Here is an 11,902-nt window from a genome sequence, read left to right as displayed (position 1 = left end):
AAAAAAAAAAAAAAGAAATTACTTCAGTCTTGAGGGGACTGCTTGCATTAATTTTGTAGGAAAATGTCGCCATCTTGTGGAATTTTAGTCTCCAAGTGTGCCTAAAGAATAATGTATAAATTAACCACTTTGTATAGAGATTTAGTTTGCATACTTTCCAGCTCCTCAGAGGCCTCGCTTCTACTCCTGGTCCTCGCTCCAGAATCTTGGCTCTCTTCCTGTTCACTGGCTCCTTCTCTGGTGCCTCAGTCTCTTCTGTCGAATTGTGGGGTAGCCGCAGACAGGAGAAAGCCAGAAAGAGCCAAGACGGGGAGCCAGACCACAAATCAGCAGAATTGTGGGGGGCTACACCCAGGTGAATAGTTAATAGAGATAAATACCATGAGTACAAGGGGAAGCCAAAGTCAGGGTCCAAATGAGGTTGAAACAAGGTTCAAGACCAAGCACCTGGACAAGACCATCCTTGAGGCCTTCTAGGAAGAAGGCAGAGTGTATAGGCCCAAAGGTCTATGTGCAGAGAGCTCTTTGGGATGGAACAGAAAGCAAAGGTGTGTATGGGGTGTACAGGTTGGGGATTGAGTTTTTTTTAAGTTTTTATTTAAGTTCCAGTTAACATACGGTGTAATAGTAGTTTTAAATGTACAATATAGTGATTGAACACTTCCGTACAACAGCCGGTGCTCATCACAAGTGTACTCCTTAATCCCCATCACCCGTTTCACCCATCTCCCCCACTCACCTCCCTTGGATTGAGTTTTAAGGTTTGAAAAACAAATAGTTTGGAATAGTGTCTCAAAAAATCCATATTTGGGAGACAACCAAGTGTAGTAAGGAAATCTGGTGTCTGCTTAACATGCGTCTGTATTGGGAAGCCTCAGAACTCTGACAAGTCTTGCAGCTCTCCTCTTTCCATTTCTTCTCTAGTTGTAAGCATTCCAAGTATAATCTCCATCACCCTCCTGACATAAACTTCTACTCAGTTGTAGCCTTGCTCCTCCCTTCCCCTACTGACAGAAAGTTATGAGAGAGCTAACCCCAAATCTAGTCCTATTTCTCGGAGACCATGAATTTTGTTTTCTGTTTGTTGTCTTTATTTTCTCTTTTCCCTTTCCAGCCATCTCTGGGATTGTTTGAATGTATTTTATTTATCTATTGGCTTTTTAGTTATACCTCTATGTATTGTTTTTTAGTGGTTGCTCTTGATTACATATACATCCTTAGCTTTTCCCACTCTACTTAGAGTCAGTATCATTCCATGTAATACCGTAGAAACCTGTGACTGTAGAAGTCAATTTACACCCGCCCCCACTCCACCAACACCCTTTATGCTCTAGTTATTTGTTTTACAACCAAATATATTATAAACTCCATAAGAAAAAAATTATAGTTTTTGTTTTAAACAGTCATATGTATTTTAAAATTTTTAAGAGGAAAAATAAGTCTTTTACATTTATCCAGATATTTACCATTTCTGCGGCTCTTCATTCATTCCTGTGGTGTGATGGAAACCAGAGGTATGAGAAGAATGTGGTCATTTGAATTGTTTTCCTGTATGGTTTTTCCTGATTGTTTTCATGACTTTCTCTGTATCTTTACTCTTCAATAGTTTGATTATGATATGCCTACATGTCATTTTCTTCATATTTATCTAGTTTGGGGTTCACTAAGCTTCCTTAATCTGTAAATTTATGTCTTTTGCTAAATTGGGAGAACTTTGGACATTATTTCTTCAAATACCTTTTCTGCTGTATTTGCTCTCTGTATCCTTCTGAAAGTCAATTTCACATAGGTTAGATCATTCACTATTGTTCCACATGATCTTGGGTCTGTTCATTTTTTCAGTCTTTTTTCTCTCTTAAGTTTGATCATTTCTTTTGATCTATCTTCAAATTCACTGATTCTTCCCTCTGTCATCTCCAGTCTACTAAACCCATCTGATATCTTTTATAATTTCAAATACTGTATTTTTTAGTTCTAAAATTTCCATTTGATTTGTTTTTATATTTTCTCTCCTGGGATTTCCTATCTTTTCATGTATTTTCCTTTTCCTCACTGGTCATAGGGATAACAACTGCTTTAAAGTTCTTGTTTGGTAACTCTAATAGCCAGAGTGGGTATTTAATATCTTTTCTTATGAGAATGGGTCATGTCTCATGATCCTTTATATTTTGAATAATTTTGGATTATATCCTAGAATCATGAACGTTATGTTCTGGAAATTCTGAACTCTGTTATATACCTCCAGAGAAGGTTGGTGTTTTTGTTTTAGCAGGCAATTTATTGGTAAGACTAAACCTGCCAACTCTGTCATACTGGCAACGGGTGGCAGTTCAATTGATACTGTTCTCAAATAGCCCATATGTGCATGATTCAGAGACATGGACAGTCTTTACAAACTAAATTTGCTGTTCCCTTCTCCAGTTCTCTCAACTCTGAAGTTTACCCTCACTCTCCAGTGCCCTGGTTGTGTCTCCTTCCCCTGGTTGCCCCAGATGGAAAGACACCAAGCTTCTTATCAGAGTTTTAGTCACCCTGTGCCACCACCACTGTAATGGAGGCTGCCCTCTGAGCAAATGCACAAAATCAGAGAACTCATCCTAAACCCACTGCTTCATCCAAATTTTTACTGTTTTCCAAAATCTGCCTTTGTTTACTCTCGAGCCCCTTAAATGAGTGAGATAAAATGTGTGTGGCAGGGGAGGAGGTGTACTCTTCATGGTTTATGGTTATTATCTTCTAGAAACTAAATTAACTTATTCCTTTATAGTGGAGGCAGATCTCTGAGACCATGAATTTTAGAACATGTATTTACTAACTTAAGGCCTAAAAAGTGTAATATATCAGCACTGTTTCAAAAGATCAAATTGCCATTTATGGAAAAATAAAAGCTTTTTTCTTATGAAGAATTAACCTGTGGAGATTTTTAGGATATTAACCTTTAAAAAATTCAACATTGTACTTAAGGAACTAGCAAAAGCAACATAATAAGAAAAAAAAATAGCATACATGTTGAAAAGTTCTGTAAGAACAGAACTCATTATGTGCCTATAATTCAATTATCTAGAAAGTCCAGGAAAGTTAATTGCACAAAAATTATTTAAGGTTGCCACCACAGCTCCTTATTAACAATGACATTTGTCCCCATGAAGAAAAAAAAGGCAAATAATTTCTAAAGTAATTAAATAGTCCGTCTTGAAGATGATAGGTGCCACGGAATGTTGGTTGGTGTCCTCCATCATTTGGAGCAAGATCCATCCTGCCTGCCTCTTCTCATTCTCATATCTCATTCAAATGGAAGCACAATACAACCTGCCCTGCTCACATACCCAGAGCTTGCAGTTGCTCTGAATTAATCAACTTGGTCCTCCATTCATAAAAATGAATGAACAACCAAGGATTACCATATACTTGAGAAAAATTATCAATACAAAGGAGCAGCAAGATGAGCAAACAGAACAATTGACCCTAAAATGAATAGGCAATTCAGAAAACCTTACTAAACATTAAAAAAAATTCCAATCTCCCTCAGAAAATTCAAGAACTTTTATCCAGAAAACAAAAACAGGATGTTATGAAAAATCAGACAAAAAAGAGTTCATGGAAGCTATATAAATTAGTAAATTAGTTAAAAGTTGAATAAAAAGATTAGAAGGAAAAGTCAAAGAAGTTTCTCAAATATAGAACAAAAATACAAGAGATAGAAAATATGAAAGAAAAAAATGGAGTTATGTGGGGTCAATCCAGGAGGGTCAACATCCAATAGGCATTCAAAAAAAAAAAATGAAAGGAGAGAAAATATGAGGAAATAATCTTAAAAATATTGAAAGAAATGTTCCCAGTATTGAAGAAAGCAGAGGATCTTCAAATTCAAAGGGCTCAATGAATACCGAGCAGAACAAATTAAAAGAGATGTACATTAGATACATCCTCATGAAATTCGAGAGTGCTCATTATAGAGAGATTTTAAGTGTTTTAAAATGAAGAAAAGATACCTACAAAGGAATGTGGATAAGATTTGCATCAGACTTCTCACCAACAGTACTAGATGATGGAAGACGAAGACAATGCCTTCAAGATTCTGAGTGAAAATGATTTTTGACTATTTATAATGTATGAGGATAAAAAGGAAACACTTTTAGATATTTAAGATCTTTGAAAATTAGCTTTTTATATTTTCTTCCTGAAAAAAGTAGCCACTTGATTTTGTGAATAATGTTTCTCCCATCTAAAAAACAAAACCAAACCAGAAATATGGGGTAGGGGAGAGATTTAAAAAAAAAAAAAAAAAAACATTATCCACATATGGGGCAAATTAAAATGCATGATTTTGCATAATAAGAAAATATAATGTTTGACCTTGATACTTCAGAATGGTACACATTTGTTGATACAGGGTTGTATCCCCGCTGTCGCTATCTGTAGCTGTAGTGAATAAGGATTATGTAATTAAAATATGGCTGGTGCTGTTTATTGGGTTTCAATTTTTAGAATCAATCAAAAGTTTGCTTCCAATTCCAATTCCAATTAGAATCAATTTCTACATGAAGCACTAAATACTTAAGTACAGTTACAGACAAATGTAAATGTAGAAATATTGGAGACAAAAATTTGGAAACTAAAGAGAGGGAAAAGTGAAAAGAGTAAGGACATTCTCTTGAATTGTGGAGAATCAAAACACACATCTAAAAATGATAACTCAGGGGTGCCTGGTGGCTCAGTCGGTTAAGTGTCTGCCTTCCGCTCAGGTCATGATCCCAGGATCCTGCGATTGAGCCGCACGTTGAGCCCACGAGCCCACATCCAGCTCTTTGCTCAGTGGGGAGCCTCCTTCTCCTTCTCTCTCTGCCTGCAGCTCCCCCGGGCTTGTGCTCTCTATTTCTCTCTGTCAAATAAATAAATAAAATCTAGAAAAAATTAAAAATAAAATAATAAAGTTGTAGGCACTCAGTTGTAGAATTAAAGAATTAAAAATATGACTAACACTGGGGAATAGGCAGAAGAGAAAGAAAGAGAAATATAAGTTAGCTAAAATTCTTCATCATCACTAGTATGAGAGAGAAAACAAATATCACAACCGTCAAAAGAGTCTACCTTTCACTGTTTAATTTGTTATTTCCTAAACCGATTTCCATAGATGACCAAAAAACCCATAAAAGGGGCTCCTGGGTGGCACAGTCAGTTGAGCCTCTGACTCTTGGTATCAGCTCAGGTCATAATCTTGGGATCTTGAGATCAAGCCCCACTTCGGGCTCCATGTGCGCAGCGCAGACTCTGCTTAGAGTTTCTCTCTCAGTCTCCCTCTCTCCCCCCGCCCCCTGCCCTGTGCACTTGCTTTCTCTCTCTCTCAAATAAATAAATTAATCTAAAAAAAAACAAAAAGCAAAAAAAAATTTTTAAATGCAAAAATGGCTAAATAAGAATAATGAAATGTATGTTTTTATATGGAAGGAAATTTAAAAGCACTGCTAAATTGTATTTTTAAAAAGCAAGTTGTACAATATAGAATGATCCCACTTATGTGTAAAATATAATTTTCTGTGTGTGGGAGTGTGTGGGGGCGTAAACATCTAAAAGGATCTTAACAAAATTGTTAACCAAAATTATTTCTAGGTAGGAAAGTGGAAATAGAGATGGGAAACAGGGAAATTTTTTTACCCTATATAATGCTTTATAATTTTATCCTTTAGCAAAAATGAATCTGTTTTTATTTTTTTCATCTTGTAAAAAGATTTTATTTATTTATTTTAGAGAGAGAGGGCAGGGAGGGAGAGAGAGAGAATCTTCAGCAGATTCCACGCTGAGTGCAGAGCCTGACTTGGGGCTCAATCCCATGACCCTGAGATCATGACCTGAGCTGAAATCGAGTCGGGCGCTCAACCAATTGAGTCACACAGGCACCCCCAAATGAATCTATTTTTAAACTGGTATAGTTTTTTTAATTAACAAACAAGTTGGAAGAGCTATTAAGTAGAGCCAAGAGAGGTGAGTACAAGTTCATTGAGAACTGAATTGTCCCTGGTTTGCAGTGTGGACTCATCTCAACATACTTCCAATGATCCTTAGAAAATCAAATCTCAGAATTTTTTTTTTTTTTTTTTTGGTCAAAGTGTAAGGAAAAAAGTAGTAAGAGAACCAAATGGTTTCAAAATTCAAATAAAAAAGAACCAGAACTGAAAAACACTTCCCCACAGGCAAACCCCTTTTGGAGAGAGAGGAGCCTGGGCACAGAGCAAGAAGGGACCTTATCCTCTCATCTTACTCCTTGCACGTGCAAGGTCAAATCCCAGCTCTGGGGGTGCTCTTGAAAGGAACCAGGGTCTAATCAGTAGAAAGATTAGGAAACAGGGAGCTAAGCAGGAGATTGCAGGCAAGAGATAATGAAAGGGCGACAGTGGGGCGGTACTGGAAAGGAGATAGTCTAGGGCATTGTTTAGGATTACGGTCCTTGGAAACTCGATGTGCAATAATGGAGAACAAGGAGTTAGGAAAACTTCCAGGTTTCCAACTGGAAGGCAGTGCTCCAACTGATAGAAGGAATACTTCAGGGAGAAGAGTGTGGAGGCAGTGCAGGAGGGATACATATTAAAGCCTGTAAAGCACCACTTAGTGCCAATATCCTGCCATGGTCTTTAATAATCGTTTACGTATTATTCTTCTTTCTTCAGATGGGCTATAAACTCCTAAAGGGCATATACGGTTCTGTTAGCATGCTTTATACAAAGTAACAAATAATAGCTATAATGGCACAATAATAACAATAATAGCTATCATTTCATGCTTACCGTGTGCCCAATATTTTTCTAAGTAAGAGTTTTGCATGTATTAAGTAATTTAATGCTCCCACCATCCCTGTGGGATAGGTACTTTTATTATTCCTATTTTACAGATGAGGAAACTGATCTTGTCCAAGCTAACACAGCTAGTGAATGATTTATTCTCTTTGAGTTCCATTAAATATTGTTAGTGAAGAGGGAGCTAGAGGGTATTATGCTAAGTGAAATAAGTCAGTCAGAGAAAGACAAATACTATATGATTTCACTCATATGTGAAATTCAAGAAACAAAACAAACGAGCAAGGAAAAAAAAAGAGACAAATAAAGAAACAGACTCTTGCTCTTTCCGACTTCCATGGCGGTAGTGAGAGGCGCCCTGTCCACCCACCTGCAATGGATGGTCCTGTGGAACTGCTCCAGCTTCCTGATCAAGAGGAACAAGCAGACACACAGTGCCCAGCCCAATAACCTGAAGGCTCATAACTCCTTCACACCCACGGGCTGTGGGTGTGAAGCCACCGGCCCACCACAAAAGTGTGGTGGTGGTCAGGAAGCAGAGATCTGGCCAGTGAAGACCCACCACCTCCTACATGTGGACCACCATTAACAAGAATGTGTGGGCCCCCGTCAGCAGCATCAGGCACATGACCCACAAGAACCAAGTACCGCCTGGATCTGCACATGGCTGCCATTTGCAGAGCCGGTGCCATCCTGAGTACCAGAAGCCTGTGACGGTGATGAGGAAGTTGGTGCCCCACCAAGAACTCCTGAGCCCCCCACCTCAAAAGCAATGAAGGTATCCACCACCTGGGGAGGTGGGGGAAAAAGAAGAAGAAACAGACTCTTTTTTATTTTATTTTATTATGTTACGTTAATCACCATACATTATGTCATTAGTTTTTGATGTAATGTTCCATGATTCATTGCTTGCGTATAACACCCAATGCTCCATTCAATACGTGCCCTCTTTAATACCCATCACCGGGCTAACCCATCCCCCCGACCGGCCCCCCCCAGAACCCTCAGTTTGTTTTTCAGAGTCCATAGTCTCTCATGGTTCGTCTCCCCCTCTGATTTCTCCCCCTTCATTTTTCCCCTTAATTATAGAGAACAAACTGAGGGTTACCAGCGTGGAGATGGGTGGCGGAATGGGTTAATTAGATGATGAGGATTAAGGAGCACACTTGTTGTGATGAGCACCAGGTGATGTATGAATAGTGATTTTTTTTTAAAGGTTTTATTTATTTGTCGGAGAGAGAGAGCACAATCAGGGGGAGTGGCAGGCAGAGCAGGCAGAGGGAGAAGCAGACTTCCCGAAGAGCAAGGAGCCTGATGCGGGGCTTGATCCCAGGACCCTGGGATCATGATGTGAGCTGAAGGCAGACGCTTAACTCACTGAGCCACCCAGGCGTCCCAATAGTGATTTTTGATTCACTGTATTGTACACCTGAAACTAACATAACCTATGTTAATTAACTGGAATTAAAATTAAAACTCTAAATAAACAAATGTAAATTTCTCACAACCATAAGAATAAATAGCATTTAATATCTTGTTTATGTATTTACTATGGGATCAGTATGGTGTCAGAGTCTTGAAGGAATTAAATTTCTGGGTGCCAGATATTTAAAATTTTACTATGTCACTAATGTTGCAATGCCATACTAACCAATATCCAGTTACATAAAATATTCCAAATGATTAGTTAGCAGAGTTATTTGTTGCATATTTTAGATATGTAGTAAAAGAGAATATTTTCTTCCTTAGATTGGTAAAGAAGATGAAGACTTCAGTGAAGAAGAGCCTGAAGAAGATGAAGATGATATTGACAACATCCTTGAAGATGAATTTCCAAAAGATGAGGAAGTGATGAGTGAGGAAGATGAAGAACAGGAAATGGATGCACTTGAGCGCCTGAGAGGTGAACTGGGAGAAAAATTTGAAGCAGATATGAGTAATTTACAAGGAATACAGGTTACTACTTTTCCTTCATTTTTCATAATTTAAAATGTAACATTTGAGAACGGAACAAATGCAATTTGGTTTATGTCTTAGTTTCTTTTTAACATTTCAAAAGAAATGCATATTTTAGGGCTGTCTTCCCTTTAGCCAGCACCACTTGCAATTATGAAAACAAATTAATAAATCAAGGGCAACATGGAAGCCACATAGAGTCAAAAGTTTTAGCTGCCAATATGCAGCCACTCGGAAGCTGAAAAATATTTGTTCTCTTGACTGAAGCAGTCACTCACCAGCAATGTCTATGTGCTGTGACCAGACTTTGTCCCATTAAAAATATTTGGTTTTATGATTTTTTTTCATCAGGATGAATTTGAGAAGCTTTTGATCCCAGTGATTCTCATCAATGGAGCTCGAAAAATCCACATTGTACAATATAATATGAATATGAAACTGAAACCACTGGTGGAGAATCGTGAGAGCATTTTTGAAAAATGTTATCCAATAGCATCACACCTTGCCCAGAAAATGCTTAGCTGTACCTATAAGTATGTAAGCGCATTTGGCTACTGGGACCCTGTAAAGGTAATATCAGCAAATGCATCTAAAAGCTGTGTTCTTTCTTTTATTTTTTTTAAGTATGTCTAAGAAGAAGACAGAGGATAATTTCAAAAATTGTAAGCATTATACAGTACTCTTAACTAGCTATAAAAATATGTGATTGTTTTATTTTTCTGAAGAATGAATGGTAATCAAAGGGTTTAATCTCTTTCATCTACTTCTGTAGAGATAACACAATTCCAACTTGGTTTTAACTTTGTAGCTGAAGATAGGTAGTGGAAATATTTTCAAACTACACATCGAAAGGCCTGAGCTCCAGTACTAATTTGCCACCTAATTTTAGGCAAGTCAAATGACTTCTTTGATTCTTTAATGGACCCAGGGTCTCAGACCCTGTACTAAGACCTAGTTCTGTACTAAGACCCTGACTGGTTCCTTACCTTTAAGATGAAAGAATAATGCCCCCAGGCCACTGTGATCAAATACAAGAGTATAAAGTCCTCTGGAAAGTGTGAGACACAATACAAAATGTGACAATGATGTTCATAACAAGAATTTGTAAGGACCATATTTTTATGCAGTGTGGACAAACAGATTTAATCCAGTTAGAATTCACTAACCCCAAATGTGGGATGATTTTCAACAAATCTCAACCAAGAATATGCCAGCTACTGTTCTAGTCCCTGGGAATAGAGTAGTGAACAAAACAGACAAGGTTTCTTTTGTCTTTCAGCTTATATTCTAGTTGGATTGGGGAGGGAGGATAGGCAATAAATAAGTAAACAAACAAATATGTTCTTGAGAGATAATATTAAGTGTTACAAAGACAATTAAAAAATGTCATGTGATAGTGACCTGCTCACTCGGCCCATGTACCTTTTTATTTCCATTGATGATATAGCACAGTGGAGAAGATCATGGCCTCTGTATCCAGACTGCCTGAGTTCAAAACCACTTATTAGATGACCAACCTTGGACAAATTACTTAACCTCTCTGAGTCATTTCCATTTGCATAATGGGAATAAGAATAGTCCCTACCTTATAATATTGTTACAATGATTAAATGAGTTAATTACTGTAAAGTGCTTACAAGAGTGTTTGGCTTTTTGTAGTGCTCAATAAAAGTTATAGTTGTTATTAATATGTATTACTATTATTGGTCACTGATAAAAAGTATTTCAGAAGATGGGATCCAAAATGGAGCCATGTGCATTTACCTGAAATCTCCTTCTTGGTTGATATTGACACAGTCAATTTCAGTTCTACTTAATTGTGCCATCTTCTTTATCTTAGCGGTAGGATGTCAAGAGAAACCTTTTCAAATATCATGCTGGAATATAGAGACATATGACAGTGCCCTCCATAGAGAATTGGGTAGAGTTAAGCATGTATTAGAATCACCTAGAAAGTTGTTGAAAGATAGCCATGCCCTTCTCTCTGAGATGAGAAAGAAAGGGGAAGAAGCAGACAAAGTCAGAACCCTATTTAAGGAGAAAAGGCTCATGTCCAAACATAATTAGGACTATATAATAACGTCTTGTGGAGAAAGGAGTGCATGGTCATAGGAAGGGTTTAAGCATTTAAATAAGCATTTTTCAGGGCTGTTTGGGAAGCTTTCTGGGTGCATGACAGTTTTTTTAAAAAAGATTTTATTTGGGCACCTGGGTGGCTCAGTTGGTTAAGCAAATGCCTTCGGCTCAGGTCATGATCCCGGAGTCCTGGGATGGAGTCCCACATAGGGCTCCCGGCTCGGCGGGGAGCCTGCTTCTCCCTCTGACCCTCTCCCCTCTCATGCTGTTTCTCTGTCTCTCTCTCTTTCTCTCAAATAAATAAATAAAATCTTTAAGAAAAAAAAAAGATTTTATTTATCTGAGAGAGAGAGAGAGCGCATGAGCGGTGGGGAGGGGTAGAGAGAGGGAGAAGCAGACTCCCCACCGCCGCCCGCCAGGCAGGAGCCGGATGTGGGGCTCGATCCCAGAACCCTGAGATCATGACCTGAGCCGAAGGCAGCCCCTTAACTGAGCCAGCCAGGTGCCCCTGGGTACATAACAGTTTGATATTTCTGATTTAATGACACTTTGTGTAATCTGACCTACAGAGGAGAAAGGATACATGCTAATTATTTTGAGCAATAGCAGAAACTACTTTAAGGACTCTCAATTTGGGAATTTGAAATGGAATCATTAGACTTTCAGCTTTTTTTATGACCAAATATAAGACATACAGCAGACATTCCCACGCCACCCCTGAGTTTCTTCTTATACCTAGCATTTACTCCAGCCCAAAAATGTTGATGTTGACAATACCATTGACCTGTGACAACTGTCTAGGTGTAGCTCTGGTAAAGGAGCAAATTGAACCGTACTGCTTCATACCTACTTTGTCAAGTATGGGCTGATACTTGGCCATCTGATGCTCTAAAAAAAGATATCCAAACCTAACATCAATTAATTACCCAGTTCTCATCTTGACCTAATGCAAATATGTGGGACCATTCCTCCCACTCCATTCCATACCTAAACCTTAAGCAGGCTTTTAGGTATTTTTCCCTTTTATGACTGCTCTTGATGTTTATGTGAGTGGAATTTTGCCTATATAAAATGTGGAT

The 11,902-nt window shown here is 38.2% G+C and overlaps 1 protein-coding gene and 1 pseudogene across 1 annotated transcript in view; both read left to right on the top strand.

Moving 5' to 3' along the window:
* Window positions 1-11,902, top strand: part of AK9 (adenylate kinase 9) — a 96,208-nt gene that overhangs the window by 63,397 nt on the left and 20,909 nt on the right. The window contains exons 21-22 of the mRNA XM_081829364.1: window positions 8,541-8,747; window positions 9,099-9,317. Of these exons, the coding sequence (XP_081685490.1) occupies window positions 8,541-8,747; window positions 9,099-9,317 (426 nt within the window). The remainder of the gene's footprint in view (window positions 1-8,540; window positions 8,748-9,098; window positions 9,318-11,902) is intronic.
* Window positions 5,959-7,563, top strand: LOC145723074 (large ribosomal subunit protein eL28 pseudogene; annotated as a pseudogene).

Source organism: Leptonychotes weddellii, chromosome 8 (genome assembly GCF_054177405.1).
Source record: "Leptonychotes weddellii isolate Sample4059 chromosome 8, ASM5417740v2, whole genome shotgun sequence".
NCBI lineage: Eukaryota > Metazoa > Chordata > Mammalia > Carnivora > Phocidae > Leptonychotes > Leptonychotes weddellii.
Note: the sequence above shows the minus strand (reverse complement) of the source record. Positions and strands in the feature narration are given on the sequence as shown.